The 21,481-nt window shown below is 48.8% G+C and overlaps 1 protein-coding gene across 2 annotated transcripts in view; it reads left to right on the top strand.

Annotated features, from left to right (window-relative positions):
* The first annotated feature begins 15,601 nt into the window (after window positions 1–15,601).
* ACTR3B (actin related protein 3B) overlaps window positions 15,602–21,481 on the top strand; it is a 73,806-nt gene continuing 67,926 nt past the window's right edge. The window contains exon 1 of one of the 2 annotated variants that reach the window (XM_082693406.1): window positions 15,602–15,748. In XM_082693406.1, the coding sequence (XP_082549532.1) occupies window positions 15,705–15,748 (44 nt within the window). In that variant the 5' untranslated portion in view covers window positions 15,602–15,704. The remainder of the gene's footprint in view (window positions 15,749–21,481) is intronic. The other variant, XM_082693408.1, reaches the window with a different exon arrangement.

The raw sequence follows: 21,481 nt of genomic DNA, 5'->3' as shown, positions 1-21,481 counted from the left end.
ATTTATCCAAAGGCTACAAAATGCTGATCAGAAGTGGCACGTGCACCCGAATGCTTACAGCAGCATTAGCAACAATAGCCCAATCATGGAGAGAGTCCAAGGCCCACTGGCGGATGAATGGATTAAGAAGATGTGGTGTGGGGCGCCTGGGTGGCTCAGTGGGTTAAAGCCTCTGCCTTCAGCTCAGGTCATGATCCCAGGGTCCTGGGATCGAGCCCCGCATTGGGCTCTCTGCTCAGCGAGGAGCCTGCTTCCTCCTCTCCCTCTGCCTGCTTCTCTGCCTACTTGTGATCTCTGTCTTTAAAAAAAAAAAAAAAGATGTGGCGTATATATACAATGGAATACTATGCGGCCATCAAAAGGCATGAGATCTTGCCATTTCCAACAACATGGATGGAACTAGAGGGTGTTATGCCAAGTGAAATGAGTCAGTTGGAGAAAGACAATGCCACATGATTTCACTCAGAGGTGGAATTGAAGAAACAAAATAGATGAACATAGGGGAAGGAAGGAAAAAGTTAGATAAAAACAGAGAGAGAGGCAAAACGTAAGAGACTCTTGACTACAGAGAACAAACTGAGGGTTGGTAGAGGGAGGTGGGGGGGAGCTGTGTTAAATGGTGATGGGCATTAAGGATGGTGCTTGTTGGGATGCGCACTGGGTTTTGTATGTATGGAGTGATGAATCATTAAATTCTACTCCTGAAATTAATACCACACTATATGTTAACTAACTTGAATTTAAATTAAAAAAAATTTTTTTTGAACTTGCATCACATATTTTTGTGTGTGTGTGTATGCCCTATATTTATAGGCATACATTGTTGCATATGTATGCTACTATGTTAATGCTATTGTACAACACACAAAAAACAAAAATATGAAAGAATGAAATAATATTTTTAAATAATTCTCATTTAATTTCATCTATTAATGGAACAAAACGCATTTTACTTTGTGATCGATTATGTCTCACTATTGCACAAGATCTTTATTTAACACTATGATAATTATTCAAAGTCTGGTATCAAATTTGGTTTCCTTCTGTGCTTGTTTTCATTACTGAAACTTGCCTGCTTTGCTGAAAAAGATATTTTTCACAGAAATGGAGAAATGAATGGTTTGTCTTTCAACTCAAAGATTCTTTGAAGTTCTGTGCAAAGAAAATAACCCCTGGGCTTATGTGCCATAGAACGTATTTTCAGGGTCAATCTGCGTCTCATTAAAAAACTTCTGTGATGATCACCGACTTTAAGACAGTGTTATCCATGACCCATGCGTGTAAGCGGGGGCTTCACGGGGGCCGCGGTCAGCCCCTGGAGTGCCTACCCTCTTCGCTTTCCATCAGGGACACGGAGCAGCCCGTCTCCACCAAGCTCTTAGATATGAGCAAAATTGTATTTTGTCTCTGTTTATATAAAAAAATAGGTACGATAGGAATTTTCCCTGTCGCCTCATGGTTTGACTGATATATACTCCAGTTGGGAGATGGATGCTTCAGGAAACCGAGGTGTCAAACACTCTATGGGTTGTAAAGGGTCCATCACCAAGCCTCAGGCTTGTAACCCAGCATGACAGCGGTGAGGGTCACCCTGAGAGGGGGCCGCTCGGCAGGCTGCTAAGCCCCAAACCGTAACACGGTATGCCGGGTCCCACGAGTGAGGGCGAGTGGACAAATCCTCATCCCCCACCGGGGATGGATGGAACGTCCTTTAACAGCTTCAAAATATGGGGCCTTACGCAAGGCACATAGCCTCCCTAGGTCTCGGCCTCCTGTGTGTAAAGTGAAGGGGCTGGAAGAGGTGATCCTTCTCAAAAACAAAACAAAAAAACCCACAACCCTTAATTTTACAAAATAAAAAGATAGCCCATGTTCACTGCCTCGGAAAATTCAGTGCCATTGATAAATGGAACTGTCTTCTTAATTCTTTATTTCAGACAGAGCAAAGAGAAAAGATCTAATACTTTTCTACTGTCCTTTATCCAGACCCGGTGGTTGCAGCCGTGTTTCAGAAGTCTGCACCGTTTGGACATGGAAATGGTGCACGTGTCAAGTCTTACCAGAAACAGCAGCGGGGTAATCACTCATGCTGGTATTTCTGCAGTGAAACATGCGTGTTTTCACACTAAGTAGGAAAAAGATGAGAAAACAGTCTCACCTCCATTCAGGTCAAGTTTTACAGCCAAAAAGTTTGCCAGGGGCAGAGCAGAGCCTGGAACCCCAGCTTCGTCACGCTGGTGTGGGTGACTGCAGAAATCTCCCTTCTTTGTAAGACCCAACACCAGTTTCTAGAAATTTCATTCTCTTGTAGTTTTGCCCAGTACGTTCTAGCCCGTAGACAAAATAGCAAAGCCACGTAAACGAAGTGGCTGTTTTTCCACCTAGCAACGGATCCCTCGACCCACCCAGTTTGGCTTGGGAACTTGGACCGTGTTTGCCTTTCGCCAACGGTGGGTAATCCCAGGAGAGGCTGTAAATACAGCGAGGTACTGTGAAGAAGGCTACTGCTGTCGGCTGGGTCTGCAGGCCTCCGGGGATCTGCCTGCTTGCAGGCTGCTTGTGCGGAAGCGCAGGGAACGTCTCATGACCAACCTGCTGAGAACTGAGAGAACCAGAAGGCATTATCTGCCCCTACAGTTCGGCCAGAGTCCTTGGTCTGCATCTCTGACTTTAGGCTTCCGTCTCGGGAGGAGGTGTGGGAGACAGAGGGGTTATTGCGACTTACTGAACACTCACAAAGTGCGGGCATGCCTATCTCCTCCTTAACTTCCCGCCTTTTTTGTACAGTCGGCATGATTTCCCTGTGCGCTGGGGGAAGGTGTTACGTTTCAGAGACAATGAGAAGCTTGCCCAGGAGGACTGGGAGTATAAGCGGCAGAGCCAGAACTTGAACCCGTGCCCCTCCTCTTAATCACCGCTCCCACCGCCCAGAATCGCTCTGTGGATTGACAATATCTTCTCCATCCCGGGGAGCACGCTGTTTGGACATTGGAACCCGGGACCCACCACTGCTTCTCGGTCTACAAAGTGAGCGTGAACCCCAGTGCGCCAGTCTCAGAGCTGCGGTGGGGATGGAACGGAATAACCCAGGCAAAGCCTTCAGTGCACTGATCTGTGTTTAAAAAAACGGTCGCTATTTTTATTATGAGACAGTTTCCAACTCACACAGGGATCAAGCTCCAAAAAAAGCTCATTTTACATTCAGTTGATTGAATCTGAACATACTTGCCCACATGAAGAACATCGGGCATTTGATTCGATTCCCGGTAAATACTTCCTCGTGTTACTGACGGGGCAGGGACCCGGGTGTGCCTCGCAGGGGCGGGGGGCTCTGCGGCGTGGGAAGGGGGCAGGCTCCCACCCACCGCACCCCAGGGCCCTTCTCAGGACGCTGAGGGCAAGAGCCCCGCAAGCTGCCTTCAGCCCCCGTCCTATGACAGGTTTTCCTTCACTATGATTCCCTTCCTGCCGCGGTAATAAAATATTCAGGTTGTTTGGCAGTTGTCCAGACCTTAAAAAAAATAAACAGTCTTCTCCCCGCCCCCCTGCCCTCCGCGCCCTGCATCCAATGTTCCCATGTCCTCGGTAGCAGGCTCAGGAAAGCAACCGCTACTTTATGACGATCTGCCGATGCCCTGAGCCCCTCGCTCCTTCTCCCGTTCCTGAAGCAGTTTCTCCAAGAGCCGTAGCAGTGTTTCAGAGAGTCAGAGAGCCGCACGGTGGAGGGACTCAGACGGACCCTGGGACCTCGGATGGGTCACGCGCTTGGTCAGTGTCGCTGTCGGGGACGGGGATTGGCCATGATCTGTGGGACACAAGGAGTAGGTCCAAGCCAGTGACGGAATGTGTGGTTTATGGGTAACTGATGGCTAAGGTACTCGTGTTGTCCAAGACAAAAACTGGGATGCACAGTCTGGTACAAATACATTTACGGGGACCCAAATACGTTTATGGGGCCGAATCATTGAACCCGGGATGCGGGCCAGAGGTAGGGCAGCTAAAAGAGCAAGCTGGTGGATGGCAAGGGGCGGGCGGCGGAGCAGTGGACAGGACTGACGTGTCTCTATGCCCCGGGCACAGACAGAGACCGGCATGGATGACCCCGCCATGCCCCCGCCCCTTCCAAACATAACAGAGAATCTGTTCCGACCTTTTCGCACACTGGAGCCCTGACCGGTGCCTGGCCTCTCTGTTTAGCTGCTGGCCAACCTTTCCAGCTGCCTCTGGAGCATTTTCCCCGGATACCCCAGAAGTGCCTCAAAATGCTCCTGCTGGTCCTTCTTCTGGCCCATGTCACAGCTTCGCCACGCAGACAGTCCAAAATAGCAATTACTTTTTCTTCCTCCCACCCCCATCCCAACCGGTCCCTGAGACCTTTTGTTTCTACCATGGAAATGTCTTACTTATCCCAAGTCCCACGAAGATCCATCTCTGTGGTCTCCTAAATGATTTCCTCCCTTATGCACCTCCTCCAGGCACACACTGACGTGTGCACGCACACATACACACACACACCCCCTGCAACACGTCTGGATATTTATTGTCTAGAATAAAGTACCCATGTCCTGGATATAACAGAGAGAACACGTGCTACCTTGCACCGAGCCCAGAGCCATTTCCTGAAGTCCTCTGCCTCTGTCAATGCTGCTCTTCTTTTCCCACTTTTCATTATTTTATTTTTAAGTGTTTGCCTCTCAATGGAGCTTGTCCTAGTTCTCCTAATCAGAATGAATTGTTCTCTCCTTGGTGCTCCCTAAAATGACCCCACTCTGTCCTAGCCACAGGTGGACTTGGACGTGTCTCCTCGATACAGCCTTGGAGGTCCTCCTCTGTAGACCCCAATCCCTTAGCTGACAGCCAGCATCTAAAAGGGCCTTAATAATTATGTGCATAAAATGTGCTGAAAATCTTTTATTCTGGCAGAGGGCAATTGCATCTTGGGGGCATCTTGTTTCCTATCTCTGAAGTTTGGACCAGAATATGGCATTCCCAAAGATGCCACTTTGGCATAGGATTATTTTGAACTGAAGGCAATTAAGCAGCAGATGCAGGAGGAACTCTGCCCTCTCCCTTTCTGCCTGAAAGCAGGACGTACAATTCCTTCAGCGCAGGTTCCCCCCACCCCCCACCGCCCTTCTCCTGAACCAGGGGGAAGGGAACATCCTGGTCCCAGGACACAGAAAGTCAGCAGTGAGGCAGGTCTGCCTAAACAAGCCTTACTAAATGACCCTTGTTTTCCATTAATTTTTTCCATATATTTACCTTCCCATAATCTACTGCCACTAGAGGCCCACACCTCGTTCATTTGTCTTGCCACTTTCTCCCATACATTGTCCTCTATTTTTTTATTTTTTTAAAGATTTTATTTATTTATTTGTCAGAGAGAGAGAGAGTGAGAGCGAGCACAGGCAGACAGAGTGGAAGGCAAGGCAGAGGGAGAAGCAGGCTCCCTGCCCAGCAAGGAGCCCGATGTGGGACTCGATCCCAGGACGCTGGGATCATGACCTGAGCCGAAGGCAGCTGCCCAACCAACTGAGCCACCCAGGCGTCCCCATTGTCCTCTATTAATGCGGTATATAGAAGCCCAGGCCTCACTGCTTTTTAGAGTTCTCACTTTTTTTGGGGGGGGGGCTCCCTGTGTGTATATGAAACAGACCTTTCTCCTGTGAATCTATCTTCTGTCCCTTTAATTTGCATGTCCCAGTCGCTTACTTAAGAGGTTGGAGGAACTGTTTTTCTCCCCTCCCCTACACTGACAACTTGGCAAACAAATGTTGACATCAAGAGCTCTCACCTCCTGCCTCAGGGTACAATCCTCCCTCCTCTCCACGTGGCCCATTTTAATGCCTGGGGGCAGCTCCTTGCCTTCTCCAAACTCCCCAGGATGGGGCCCCTCATTTTCTCACATGCCCGCTGTGTTTTATCTATTTAGTCCCAAAAGCAATTCACTTTGTGTTAACTCCTACTCAGGATTCAAGAATACCAGGTTGGGAAGCTTCTGCAAGTGAGTCTTGAAGGCGGAAACTGGAGAAGGGCATTTGAAGCAGGAGCTCAGAATGCTGTGTGCAGCGGGTGGGAACACGTTCTGTTCAGTGTATGGTCCGTGGGGGTGACCTGTGTGGGGTGTGTGGTTGCCTTCAGACCGGGAGCTACGGAAGTCCATTACATGGCCAAATACTGGCCATTCCCATTGGCTTGTTAAGGGGACATTCACTCTGTGTATCACCCACGTTGGAGTCAGGATTGTCAGGTTTGGTTCTGATTCTCAGGCAGAAGACCCATTCTCCTTCCTTGCTTCACACAACAAAAGGGACTCAGGGGAAGAGAAGTTAATTTCTTTGTGGGGACTGTTCAGTGGACATGGGGCTTGAGTGAGGGGCTCCTGGGTGGCTCAGTCGGTGAAGTGTCCAACTCTTGGTTTTGGCTCAGACCGTGATGTGGGATGGAGCCCTGGATTCAGGACAGACTTCTTGAGATTCTTCCCCCTCCCTTCCCCTCCCCGGCTTCACTCTCTCTCTCTCAACTAACTAAACAAATAAAATCTAAAAAAAAAAAAATTGGTGCTTAAGTGAATCCTATAGGCCTTCCCTTCTCTCCACCCCCCGCCCCAGTCTTCCCTTTCCCCTTCCCTTTCCTCCCCTCCCCTCCACAAAGAGCTGTAGATTTGCAGTGTGTGCCAGCCCCCTGCTGGGTGCTGGGGACTGATTCAGAGATGGGCAGGTAGGATCCCCGCGTCCAGCGGCCTGTCCTCGTCTCCTTTGTCAGCTAGGGATGTAAATCAGGGTGACGGTCCTGGAAGGTCACTGCTGTGAGACGGGCATGGGCGGCAGCCAGTGCAGGATGGAAATGCCAGGCCCTTAGTTAAAAAGATTATGAAGACTTTCCAGAAGGCCACTTCCGTGGAGCATTAAACCAGGCACGGGACCCTTCTCAGGCATGGGGCCCTTCTCGTGAGTGTGTTCAGAAGCCAACAAAGGCAGCCCTGCCACGCGCTGTGTTCCTGCCCAGTGATCCAGGCGCAGAAGGGAAGGGGCAGGCAAGAGAGAGGCTGTAAAACGAGAGGGGAGAAGAAGGTCGCTGAAACCATCCGAGGCTGACATTCCTCACAAAAGGCCTCTTGTCTGCTTTCTTGGACTAAGTATCCTGACCCCACGATTATTTGCAGAATCACATCTCAAAGGGACCTTGGGTCCTCCTTCTAGGTTTTTCTTTTTCTTTTTTTAAAATCATTTTGGAGAGGGAAGGACACTGTCTTCTGATTTCTCGGCACCAAAGCTGGGTCAGGAGAATGGCTGTGAGGAGGAAGCACGTGAGGAAGGGTGTGCAGAAAGGGGAGACAGTTCTGATACTTTACTAACGATGCCATTTTCCGAAACTGGCCAGCAAGAATGCGACTAGCAGCAATTCTTTCAGTCAACTGAGTTCTGAATGGAGCTGTGTTCGGCGGTGAGGCGGCGGTCCACACAGAGCCAGCGGGGTTTACAGTTCCTAAACCACAGGTGACCAGCTCCCGTGGTCGGCAGGTCGGTGGGAACCGGGATCTCAAATACCCAGCCACCTCATAGGTGTGAAACTGTACTTACAGTGACTCCTGAGAGGTAGTGAACCCTGTGTCGTGACGGCATAAATATTCATCTTTATACACAAACTGTGGGGTACAGAAAACATTAGCAACCTCCTCTTTGCCCAATAAGGAGAGTGTCAGGAAGATCAGTCTGAGCTACTGCTGTCAAGAACTGTATTCTTCTGGGAGCCAGACCTGCAGATGGGAACAGAAAAGACAACTCTTATTACAGTCTTTGTTCTTTTTTTTTTTTTTTTTTAAAGATTTTTATTTATTTATTTGACAGAGAGAAATCACAAGTAGGCAGAGAGGCAGGCAGAGAGAGAGAGAGGAGGAAGCAGGCTCCCTGCTAAGCAGAGAGCCCGATGCGGGACTCGATCCCAGGACCCTGAGATCATGACCTGAGCCGAAGGCAGCGGCTTAACCACTGAGCCACCCAGGCGCCCTACAGTCTTTGTTCTAAAGTCTATTTTATCTGGGGTGCCTGGCTGGCTCAGAAGGTAGAGCACGTCCCTCTTGAGCATCGGGTCTTGAGTTCAAGGCTCATGTTGGACGTAGGGTCTACTAATAAGAAGAGTCAATTCTATTTTGTCTGATGTAAGTATGACTACTCTGGTTTTCTTTTGGCATGTTTTTGCACGATTAGTGTTTCTCCATCCCCTTGCTTTCAATCTGCAGGTGTCTTTAGTTCTAAAATGAATCTCTTACAGGCAACATCTAGATGGGTCTTATTTTTTTTTTTAATCCATTCTGTTACCCTATGTCTTTTGATTGGAGGCTTTCATCCAGTTATATACAAAGTAATTATTTTTTAAGATTTTATTTATTTATTTGAGAGAGAGAGAGAGAGAGAAAGAATGAGCAAGGGAGAGAGGCAGAGGGAAAGGGAGAATGAGACTCCCTGCTGAGCAGAGAGCCCAATCCATCCCAGGACCCTGGGATCATGACCTGAGCTGAAGGCAGGCGCTTAATGACTGAGCCAGCCAGGCGCCCTAGAATTTGCTTTCTTATTCAAGGCAGATGAGGTACTCAGCTTGCAATCACTGGAAAATTTTCCAGTGGTTGTTTTTCGTTAGCTGGTTGGGTTAAAAACTAAGTAATTACCGGGGCATCTGGGTGGCTCAGTTGGTTAAGTGTCTGCCTCGATTTCAGTTCAGGTCATCATGATCTCAGGGTTGTGAGACTGAGCCCCGTGTCCCTGTCTATGCTGGGCATGGGGCCTGCTTCAGATTCTCTCTCCCACTCCCTGTGCACACATGTGCACATGCTCTCTATCTCAAAAACCAAAAAAACCCCTAAGTACTAATGAGGTCAACCTTGAACACTTGATTCCCCTGTAGCAACAGTAATTATAACATTATAATGATGATAACTGTCGTTTCTTGAATGCCTGCTGGGTACCCGTCACCACTGTAAGTGTTTCACATAGATTATCTCTTTATTCTTTGCACCAGTCCTCATGAAGCAGGTCCTATTATTTCCTAAATTTTACCAAGATGGAAACTGAGGCACGGAGAGGTTAAAGAACTTGCCCAGGAGCACAAATTCATAAAGTCAGTGCTGAAATTCAAACTCAGACCATTTGAGTTCAAAGCTATGACTTTTACCAATATAAACTATTCAACTCTGAATCAGACAAGTTTTAGCGTCGTGAGAATTCAGGGGGCCTGGGCATCGGGAGAGCTGGTGAGAGGGTATGAGTGATTAGATGCAGCTCGTGTCCATGAGTGGAAAAATGTCTCAAATCTTAAGTAACAGTGAGGCTCAGTCTATTTTAACTCTTTCGGATACCTTGGTTATCATCCAAATAGCCAGAACAGAAGTCAGAGATTGTGGCTAAGAAATCCAAGAATATGAGAATTACTAATTAGAGGGAAAAGCAGCTGCTGGGAGCCAAGACAATGAGGACAGTGAACACTCTCTAACCTGGCATTTTTATAAACTCACCATGCAGCTCAGAAGACCCCTTCCTTACCAATAAGGACAGTAAAGCTCAGAGACTGTGAATAACTCACGCAGAAACACATTTAAGTTTCTGAGATGGCGTTTGGACACATCCACAAAGACTTCAAAATTTGGGCTCTTCCCATACTCTAATAAAGAAAATTAATTTTATACATTTTTATCATTATTAATATAACTAAAAATGTCTGGATTAAGAATACAGTATGATTTTTACGTTAGCCAATAGCTATTTGTTATCGGCTACATTTATCGGGAACACAGTGACTCTTCTACAAATTGTTCTTGCTTAGAATTCATCTCGCACCTTGGTCAGTGAAACGAACATAGAAATAGTGATCTAAGACTTGGTCCAGACATACATTGTTGCAACCAGAGTTTCCGCTGGATGAAAAGACGCAGACTTAGCTGGCCTGGTTATCGCTCCCTGCTCCTCCCCCCGCCACTGTTCAGGTGCTCCCCATCATTCACGCTGCCCTCTCTAAGTTTCCCTGCACCACTTCTCCAGCCCCAAAGGACCAAGTCAACATCTGGTGAAGCTATTTGGAAGTGGCACAGTCTTGCTTTGTTCATTCTAACAACCTAAGAGTTCCTGTTGTGTTGCTTTTAAAAGAACGTTCTAGAATGGACATCGGCAAGGAAAGGAGAGGCTCCTGGGCGGCCAATTCCTCCAGAACCTACTGCTTCTGAGACGGCACCCTGGCAAGAGACACTTGGACTTCGCTGTTGGCAGTACGCTCTGTCCAGAGTGCCTGGCGTCCAATTACACTACTCAGCGGTTTCATTCCTATTGGTAAAAGAATTAGATTTTTCTTGGATGCTGCTCAGTCTCTAGAACATATAGTGGTTGCCTAATGGAAGTTCATGGGCAGTTGTTACTGGAAATAGAAAACGTTCAAGGTGAAGAGCTCAAAATTTTCAAAGTGTCTTTGCAATGATCAAAGGACCAGGTTAGTCTGAAGGTCAGGCTGTCAGGATCCCTCCCAGCTCCGAACGCACATTACCTCCGTGCTTCCAGATGCTGGGGTGCAACATGTCAGCACCAGATGCTGGGGTACGACATGCTAGCATTTCCCTGTTTTCTTAAGAGGGCCTAAAGAAGGGGCCCTGAATGACAATGAAGTTTTAATATATCCTAATTTGTAAAGTTTGAGTCCCAGTTTTCTTTTTTGATTAAAAAAGGTATTTATAATACCTACCTCATGGGATGTGATGGAGAGTCAATGTGACAATGTACTGAAAATGCTTTGTAAACCAAGACATTATTGTAATTCAGTTCTCCATCAGAGTTGGATAGGACTTCATTACAAATAAAATTATAATACTATTTGGTAGAACAGTTGGCCTCATTAATATGCACATCTATAGATTTGTTTCTAGATTCTGACTGACAGACATAGAACTGGTGATTGATCTGATTAGAGGTATAAAGAAACCTCACCCTATTTTGTTTGAGAAATGAAGGAAGTGGTTTTGAATTGAAATGGAAGGATAAGTGAACCTTGAATGGAATCTTGAAGGATGAAGACGATGGGTAGGTGACGAAGAATGTTCTAGACTGACTGGATAATACAGAATGTTTGGTGTGTGGTCTGGGGGGCTGCCCTCATGTGTCAAGAACATAATGTGAGATGAGATTAGGAAAGTAACTCAGGAGAGGATCATGGAGGACCTTGAAGGCCACCATCAGGGTTTGGGTCAAATTCCATAGTAATTCATAGGGAATCATCAAAGACTATGGCGAAAGAGGCTGTTGGCATGATGTACAAAACCCCTGTATTTTGCCATGATGCCTCTTATAATAGTATAACTTCCCCAAAAGATGTCTTGGACAGGCAAAGCACGGAGACAGGGCAGCTAGTTGGAGACCACTGAATAGTTCAGCCAGAGCGACGGTGGGATAGAAAGCCAGGCTGCAGACGCAGGCGAAGTGGGCGGCCTGAATTAGCCGGACTTGGCTGCTGAGCGATTTGGGAGGAGGGCGGCAGACAAGGGCTTCCGGCCTGAGCAAGTGCCATGGGTGGAGGCAGGAACACACGGGAGCTGGAGTTGGTCTGAATATGTTCACGATCTCGGTGATTTCCTTACCCATCCTTTGGTTTGGGTCTGTTATCAACTCTCTGACTCACTTAACACACTCTGGCCAATCAGCTCTGGTCTGGATCATTTTCTCCAGCGGTTGCCAAGACCTCCGGGAAGCCCATTGAGTGGCGTGACAGGCCCTTCCTCTTAAAGCAGAATGCCAGCTTCTTTCAAAGCAGTGGGTACTGAGTTTTCGGTGCTCTTCTCTGTTTGCAATCTCATGGCAACGGGGAACACACAGATCGTTCCTGCTTACAAGCTCCACGATTTAAGATTCACAGAGCTGCTGGGTGAGCAGTTTTTGAAGACAGCCTTTGGTTTTTGTGTTCTTTTTCCTTCTTGGCCCAGCACAACTAGGGAAACCCAGGAAACGAAGGTCACTTTGTCTGGGTGCTCACTGATTAAACTGCATGAGACTGGCAGTCTCTAAGCCTTGATTGTTTTGTTTTGAAGTTGTCTTCGTGTGGGTACATATGCATCATTCCCAGCATCAAAAGGTATTTCTTAAAAGTTCCTTTGAAAGTGGTCCTGGGGCGCCTGGGTGGCTCTGTCAGGTTGTGATCTCAGGGTCCTGAGATCGAGCCCTGCTGTGGGCTCTGCGCTCAGGGTGGAGTCTGCTTGGGATTCTTTCTCCCTTTCCCTTTGCCCCGTCTGCTCATGCTCTCTCTCTCTCTCTCAAATCAATAAACAAAACTTACAAAGAAAAAAGTCCTCCTGAGTTATTCAGTTGTCAGGAGAGCAGTTGGGGAAGCTTACAACATGGGCCCTGGAAGAGACGTTGACCTTTTGGGAAGTGTTCCAGCTTCCACATTTCTGCCTGTTGGGAGAAGGTGGAGTAGGAATCACACTGGGGAGAAGCGCAATAAAAAGACGCCTCTTTCCGCTTAGGAAAGCCAACTACAAATCGAATGAGTAGAAATCTGCAGAGTATCTTGGAACTAACATCTTTGGCAATATAATTCCTAGAGTTCGTACTTGAAGCGCTCCTTTTAGAACGAGGTTCATTTCTCTGTGGGTGTTTTGTCCTAACACTGTGAAAAGCTATGCCCTCAGTCTCTGATGTATAGTTTATAATCTAAGAAGAATGACACAGAAGCACATGTTGTAATATATAGGAAATGTGGCAAAAACAGGAATGTACAAGTTATGCCTAGTGTTTGCTCTCCTTTGCTTTTGATGACAACAAAAAAGTAAATAAAAGCAAATGTCATGTGTAATTGAGAGCTTTAAAAATTTCCTGATGGCTTTTATTTATTCAATAATCATTCATTGAGGGCACGTGGGTGGCTCAGTGGGTTAAGCCTCTGCCTTCAGGTCAGGCCATGATCTCAGAGTCCTGGGATCGAGTCCTACATCGGGCTCTCTGCTTGGCAGGGAGCCTGCTTCCTTCTCTCTCTCTGCCTGCCTCTCTGCCTACTTGTGATCTCTCTGTCAAATAAATAAATCTTAAAAAAAAATCATTCATTGAAAGTGGCTGCAGGGTGTTAGGTAGTATCCAGTGAACTGAAGACAGAAGTATATAAAAGACATGCTTCTACTATCAGCGAGCTCCTGTGTATGGGAATGACAGAAGTGTCACCATCACAATGCCATCAAATAAGGCAGAGGTGGGAGGGGGCACAAGGCTCTCTGTGAGCACAGAGGAGAGAGTGATGAGGGGAGGGAAAGCTTCACAGAGGTGGTATATTATTCGGGAGAGAGAGAGAAAGAGGGAGCACAAGTTGGGGGGTGGGGGCAGAGGCCAAGGGAGAAGCAGCTTCCTGCTGAGCAGGGAGTCGGACAGTGGGGCTCGATCCCAGGACCCCGAGATCATGACCTAAGCCGAAGGCAGATGCTTAACAACAGAGCCACCCAGGAGCCCTGCCCATATGTTTCACTACTAGCTAGTCCCAGTTCCACTGAGGCATCTTTGCTGTCAAAGCAAACTGGGCCATAAACGAGCCTTGAGGGCCTGCTGGGCTTTGTACATATTTCTCATCCCAGAAATACTCTCTCACCCCAAATTCTCCACCATGCAGCTACTCTCCACCCCACCCTCTGGGTGTCAGCTTAGATACCATTGCTTTGAGAACACTTCATTGACTCCCAGGTTTGGGTTGGGTGCCCTGCTAATGGCGTTCTGGGCACCCTGGACTTCCCCCAACTTAGCATTTACCACCTGGGTTGTGGTTGCCCATTTACTGTCTTTATCCCTCATTAGACTCTAAGGTGTGGAGGCAAAAACTGTGAGTCCTCTAATTCCTGTTTCATGTCCAATATAATACAAAGCCTACCTCACAGAAGGGACTTGATAAACATGTACTAAGTGAAAGAAAATAAGAGATAAGGCTGAGCCACCGTTTGCAATCCAGCGTATCCAGCGTTGACCTACAGCCTTCTGACTAGGATCCTGAAAGAGCAGGAACCGGCAGGCCCTTGGCAACACCCAAAGCAGGCAGGTCACTGTTTGTCCCTGGCCTTGGGTCCTATTCTGGGATTTCTCCACCCTCCTGACCTGTCATTTCCCTCTCATCTTCTACTCCTCTCGCCAGTTCACTTTAGGGGGGAAAAAAGGAGTGAACATGGGTAACTAGAAAGACTCACTCATCCGCTACTTCTAGAAAAAACACATTGCTTTAAATATTAGTCAAACTACATGGAACTAAGTCTCCAGAAAGCTCCTAAAAATTAATGTGAAGAATTTATGATAGGGCAGAGAGCTGGAGGCAAGTAGGGCTTTCATGCCTTCATAATACAGTGGGTAGGCGCTTGCCTGCTTTGCCTCCCCTCCCCCCACTAACTCCTTCTAAAAGAAGTTTATTTATTTGGTTATTTCTACACCCCATGTGGGCCTTGAACTCAGGGCCCAGAGATCATAAGGCACATGCTCTACTGACTGAGCCAGCCAGGCACCCCTGGTCCCTGGTTTCCCTAAGCATTCTGGGAGAATCATCTCATGTTTGATGCTTGACAACATCTTCCCATGATGGTCTTGCTGTGGTGTTACTCCATCTAAGGTCATGGACTCCATCACTTCTGACGGTAATTGCTTGTTTGTTTTTAAAGATTTTATTTATTTATTTCACAGACAGAGATCGTAAGTAGGCAGAGAGGCAGGCAGAGAGAAAGGAAGCGAAGCAGGCTCTTTGCAGAGCAGAGAGCCGGACATGGGGCTCGATCCCAGGGCTCTGGGATCATGACCCGAGCCAAAGGTAGAGGTTTTAACCCACTGGGCCACCCAGGCGCCCCTGACGGTAATTGTTTTATCTTTAAGGTGAAGATTACTCATTCACTCAGCAAACACTTATGTGCTTCCCTTGCATGCACCAGATACTGTGCTGAGCACCAGGTCGCCCGCGGTGAGACAGACAGCAGCTCCATCCTGGTGGAGCACGCAGTCCAGTGGGGCGGCGCCGGGGAAAGCACAGATAAACTAGCATTAAAAATGTGCTCCAGGAGGGCACTTGTGTGGCTCAGTGGGTTAAGCTGCTGCCTTCGGCCCAGGTCATGATCTCAGGGTCTTGGGATCGAGTCCTGCATCGGGCTCTCTGCTCGGCAGGGACCCTGCTCCGCCCCCCCCCCTCTGCCTGCTGCTCTGCCTTCTTGTGATCTCTCTCTCTCTCTGTCAAATAAATAAATAAAATTTAAAAAAAAAAAAAAAAGGTGCTCCAGGCACTGTCGAGGGGAGCAATAGGTCTTGCGATGGAGAGAGGTGCAGGGAGGGGACCTAGTTAGGATGATTCGGGACAACTTCCTGAGAAGGTGACATTCCAGCCGAGATTTAAAGCAGGAGAAGGAGCCAGGCCCCGGAAACGAGGTCAGGTTCACGGTAAGTCAGTTAAAAATAGCCCCCAACCTCTCCAGCGGCGGCACTGAACGTCCACGCGAGGCGGCCTCGCCGCCAGTAGTAAAGATGGCGGGCGGGCGGCTGGGCGGGGCGGGGCGTGCCCGCCGCCTGATTGGCCGGCGGCGCAGCGTCACGTGGGCGGCCGCCGAGCATCCGGGCCCCCGGCGGCGGCGCTGCGGAGGCTCCCGGGAGCGGGCGGCGCGGCGAGCGGACGGCGGCGGCGGCGCCTCCCCGGCCGCCCGCGTGGGCCAAGCGGCACGCGCGCCGAGCATGGCGGGCTCCCTGCCTCCCTGCGTGGTGGACTGCGGCACCGGGTAAGAGCCGCCGGCGCCCGCCCCGCTCCCGCGCGGCCCGCCCCTGCCCCGGCGCCGCGCACCTGCTCCGCGGCCCGCCCCGGCTCACCTGGCGGCCGCACGACGCCCCGCCGCGGGCCCCGGCCCGGCTCGCGGCCGCCCCCGGTGCGCCCCGCCCCCGCCTCCGGGCCCCGGGGCCACGCGCGGCGGCCGCTCACCTTGAAGGGCGCCGGTCGCGGCCGCCGCGCGCGCGCCTCGCCTCCCTCGCACCCCTGCTGACGCTCCGGGCCTCGCACCTGCGGCCGCGCCCCTACCTGGGCCCCCGCTGCACGTCACCGCTTGTCGCGGTCCCGGGCCGCTGGCCGGGACGGGTTCCCGTCGCTCCGCCCGCGCTCACCGGCACGCGGCCGCTCCGCGCTCGGGGCGCCGGTGGCTCGCGGGGCCGGGCGCTCGCCCCGGTGCGCGCCCCTCGCCGTCTCGCCGGAGAACCGACGTGGCAGAGGCTCCATTTTGAGAAACAAAGTCCGGATTCGGGGCGGCCTCTGCGCGGCAGTTTGTTTTCTCCCCTGCCCTCTGCGTTTTGGTCGAGGGTTTCTTCCGAGGTGGCTGGACGCGCGGAAGGGACCTCGCGGAGCCTCCCGCACGGGGCGGCGCGGGCCTGGCGGGCGGGGCAGCGCGACCCCGGGCCGCGGGCCGCGAGTTCGGGCGCCGCCGCCGGGGCGCGGAGTCGAGGCGCGTCCAGACGTCCCGACCCGGGCTGTTCGCTGTGTTTGTCGGTGTCCGCGGCGCGCGCCCTGGCCCTGATGCTCGCGGGCGGGAGAGCGCCCCGGGCCTGGTGTCCCTGGCAACCGGGCGGGGGCGTCGCCTCCAGCGGGTGACAGTCCCTCTCCCGCGGATCCGCTTTCCTTTTGCTGCTGAAGCCCCTGGCCCCGCTTCCAGGCTGGCGGGAGCGGCCTCTCGGCGTGGGCCGATTCTTTCTGAAATAAGTACCCGAAGTTTCGCGGCCCCTGATTGTGGAAGCGGCTCTGCGACCCCGAACGCGAGCCCGCGTCAGACTGGCCGTGACCCGCCCCCCGCTGCTGGACGCGCACGTGTTCATCCCCGGCCCCCCGAGGTCGGGCTGTGTCAGGATGAAGGCAGCGGGTCGGTGGAGCTTTCCCACCTGTGCGCGTGAAATTTCGGCTTTTGTGTTTTTGGTCTTGTAAACCTGCGGAAATGGAGAGCATCTCTTGGTAATGGCCTTAAAGTAATGCCCCGAGTTTGTCCTACCTCCAATATTGGGCAGCTGGGGCCTTACTCATCATTCTTGCTATAAATGTCTAAGCCGTGGTGCTGACCTTCGGAGGCCAGCGGTGAATGCAGCTGGGAGATGGAACTTCAGTATATCATCGTGTGATGACCCCAGATCAGTGCAGTTGTCTATTGTCTGTCGCAGGCTTGGGCAGTCTGTTGTAGACAGGGGCAGGGACTCGTCCTTCTAGGTTTCACACGGACATACTCTGTCCTGGATCCTGGAAGCGACTGTGATTTACCGTGGATTCCCAGGGTCCGGAATACGGGCAGGAGGAACAGCCTCGGAGGGCTTAAATTCACCGGAGCATATCAGTAGTTCTTATATTTCCCAGAGAGCGGAAATTGTTCTGGACTTTTACGTCAAAATAGGACCCAAAAAAAGGGTAAAATGCCCATAAAAATAAGGACAAAGGAAAAAGACCTAGGTAGTCATCCTAAACTGTAGACCAGTGGTCACTGTGGTTGGGCCTCACATTTGACCTTAGTCTGCCTGTCTGACAAAATTATTACTCATTGTCAGTTACTGCAATTCTTGTCATCCAGAAGGAAGAGAAATACCCTTCTAGGGTGAAAAAGCTTTTTCCTAGTACTAAATTCTAAAAGAAAAATTCATGTGGAGCTACACATAATGAACAGTAGTGATTTAGTAGACAGTGTACCAAATACTACTTTTTATGGTAAATAAAATTCATCCTGGTAGCCGTGCATCCTCCTCTCATAATTCCTGCGACCAGCTCAGCACCAGTGTGTATGGGGGACCTAGGTTCCTCTTTCATCCAAAGATAAAGCTTATTTTATATAAAGGGATTACAGCATTGCCTTGTTTTCAGAGAATATTCTACAAATTCTAGTCTCACTTCTCCTGCCCTTTTTTTTTTTATTAAAGATTTTATATATTTATTTGACAGAGATCACAAGTAGGCAGAGAGGAGGAAGCAGGCTCCCTGCTGAGCAGAGAGCTGGATTCGAGGCTTGATCTCCGGACCCTGAGATCATGACCTGAGCTGAAGAAGGGGCCTAACCCACTGAGCCACCCAGGCATGCCCCCACTTTTGGTTTAAAGTTATCTTTATACCCAGTACAGGGCTTGAACCCACAATCCCGAGATCAAGAGTTGCACGCTGCACTGACTGAGCCAGCCAGGTGCCCCTTTTCTTGCATTTTAAAACTTAATTCGAAAAAATTTCAGATCAACTGAAAAACTGCAAGCAGAGTACCAAAAAACATTACCCCCCCTTATTTTTTTTTAAATTTTGTGGGGGAGGGAGGGAGGGAGAGAGAGAGGAGCAGGTGTGGAGGGAGTGCAGAGTGAGAATCTTAAGCAGACTCCACACCCAACGTGGAGCCCGGCGTGGCACTGATCTCACAAGCCTGAGATCATGAAGTCAGCTGAAATCAAGAGCCGGATGCTTACCTGATGAGCACCCAGGCACCCCTCCCTCTACTGTATATTTTTCATCCATTTTCACCAACTATTAACATTTGCTTTATCATTCTATGTATAACCTATACATATTATTTTTCTGCACTGTTTGAGAGTGAGTTGCAGATATTGTGCCCTTATATACCAAAATAATTCAGTGCATACTAAGAGGGACTTCTGTATAATCAGAGACCAATGATCTAAAGTAAAAAGGCCTGACTTTGATGCAGTGGCGTTCTCTAATGTGCTGTCTGGATTCCCACGAGCGGGTCCGTGTGTGCCGTGGACTCTTCTTCCTCTCCCTCGTCCAGCACTGCACCTGTCTTTCAAGTCTCATCCAACGGGACCAGGTCCTTAGCCTTGTTCTGATTTTCAGGACATTGAGATTTTGGGGAGCCAGTTGCTATGTATATTGTCCCCCGTGTTTCCCCATGACAGATTCGGGGTATGCATTTTTGTCAGGAATATTGCAGAAGCAACACCAGTCCTTTTCAGTGCATCGCACCAGAATCTCCCCAGCCCCAGCATTCCTGAGATCTAACCGACATGTGACATTGTATGAATTTAAAGTATATGGCATTCTGATCTATTTATGTATTGCAAAATGATTACCACCATAGATTTAGCTCACACCTCCCTCCCATCACATAGTTGACATTTCTTTTCCATGGTGAGAATGATTAAGTTCTAGTCTCTTAGCAACTTTCAGGTTTATAATAGAGTGTTACTGACTATAGTCACTGTACTGTACATGAGAGCCCTCCAGTCGGATGGCTTCAAGTAGTGATGCCTCCTTAAGTTCACTGGGCTATTTGGCTAGGCAGATGTCCCCTAAATTCCCCTATTGCATCGTTGGTTTTTTCCTGTGTAATTAGTGTCATTTATGGAGAGAGATTTTGAGATTATGTAAATACCTGTTCCTCCTTAAACTTTCACCCATTAGTCTTCATATCTGTTGGTGATTTTTGCCTCATTGATAATTGTACTGATGATGACCTGATTGTGATTACTAATACTTGGTGTTATGTCTACATTTATTAGTGAATGTTTTACTATGAGGGCACACTTTCCCATAGTTTTCATCTACTTATCATTTGTGTGGATTATTTTATTCAAAAGGTCATTCTTATGATATTAAATGGGTTATTATCTGTTGTTGGCATTATTTGTTTTGATGCTTAAATTGTTTGAGATTTGACCAATAAAAGCCCATTCAAACTGTTTTCTGGTGTTCTTTAGACATGTCCCTATCTTTTTTTTTTTTTTTGAGCCTGTTGCTATTACCAATAGAGACTGCAATGATCGTCTTGCCTGTGCATGCCTCTTTTTGTATTTTTTGCTGGGTATCTCTGGGATAGATTTCTAGGAGTGGGATTTCTGGGTTAGAGAGTAACTGTATATGTAGTTTTGCTAGTCGGTGTGAAATCCCACTCAGCAGTGTGTATCCTCACCAGCAATGTATGAAACTGCCTGTGTCTTCTTACAGACTCACTAACAGAATATATTGTCAATTTTTTTTTTATTTTTACCAACCTAGAGGGTAAGAAATGATAATATAGTTTTAATTTGCATTTCTTATGTGGGAATAAGGGCATCTTTTCATTTGGTTAAGAGACATTTACATTTCTGTATTGTGTCTCATCGTTTCTCTAGCCCATTTTTCTGTGTGTTTTTGATCTTGTGTTTCTTTGATTTTGGAAATATTAGGGTGTGTTGGAGGTCCACAGACTGCTCCTAGCTTCAGCGATCTGCTAGGAGCAATTCCAGGACTGTAGTGAAAAAGTACAAAGCAGAATCAGCCAAGGTTTGAAAAGGCACATGAAGCAGAGTCAGGAGGAAACCAGGAGCAAGCTTCCAGAGTCCTCTCTCCCTGGAGCTACACAGACGTGCTCCGGCAGCCTCCGGTTCTGACAGCACACCAAGGAGGCTCGTTAAAGACTCGGTGGCCAGCATTGTTGAGGCTGGCCACGGCACCCCTGCCGTACACATACCAAATTGCAGAGCCCCAGAGGGAAGGCAGATAGGGGTTCAGTGTAAACTACTGTTAGCGTGGTTGAGGTCCAGTGAATGCCGTTGAGGGAATGGCAAGAGCCCTCCTGAGCCCACAGTTCCCAGATGCCAGCTGAGTGGCCAAGCCTACAAGCAGGGCTTCTAGAGAGCAGTCTTGGGCCGGTGAACTCTTCTGCACTTTGGGGCGTTAGCTCTTTAGGGTGGAAGTCACAAATACATGTTTCCTGTTAAAGAACTGAGATATTGTGCTGATTTTTTTCTTATTAATTTAATTGACAGAGACACAGCGAGAGAGGGAACACAGCAGGGGGAGTGGGAGAGGGAGAAGCAAGCTTCCTGCTGAGCAGGGAGCCCGATGTAGGACTCGATGCCAGGACCCCGGGATCATGACCTGAGTCGGCGGCAGATGCTCAATGACTCCGCCACCCAGGTGCCCTCAAAGGTTTCTTAAAGTAATCAAATTTATTTATTTTTTCCTTATTGTTTCTAGATTTTGAGTTAGAGTTAAGAAAGTCCCCCCACCGCCCCATTTCTAGGTTATATGGTGATTTTTTTCTAATGGTTTCATTCCTTCCCTCCCCTCCCCATTTAAATCTTACTCCATTTGGAAGGTATCCTGGGATCTGGTATGAGGAAAGGACCCAGTTGGAACTACTACTGTCCTTTTTCCTTCTGCCTGTCCCATTTGTTGCAGCATCATTTATGGAAAAAAAGACCCAAAAAACAAAACCCCGTGCTTGGAGATTCTGTCTTTATTATGTACTAAATTTGTCAGTGCAATTGTGTTTATTTCTAGACCTTGTTTCGAGTTGCCTCAATCTATTTATGCATAAGCCACCGCCACCACAGAGTTTTAATTACTGAGGCTCTAGAATGATTTCATACCTGGTGGGGCTGGCCTCGCCTGCACATCCTTTCTGTTTTTAGGGCTTTCTGCTAAGTTTTTGCTTCTTGTTCCTCCAAATGAACTTGCAGTCAGCTTCTCTAGTTCCACAGGGAGAATGCCTGATGGCATTTTGATTTGGATT

Source organism: Mustela nivalis, assembly GCF_964662115.1.
Source record: "Mustela nivalis genome assembly, chromosome: 12".
NCBI lineage: Eukaryota > Metazoa > Chordata > Mammalia > Carnivora > Mustelidae > Mustela > Mustela nivalis.
Note: the sequence above shows the minus strand (reverse complement) of the source record. Positions and strands in the feature narration are given on the sequence as shown.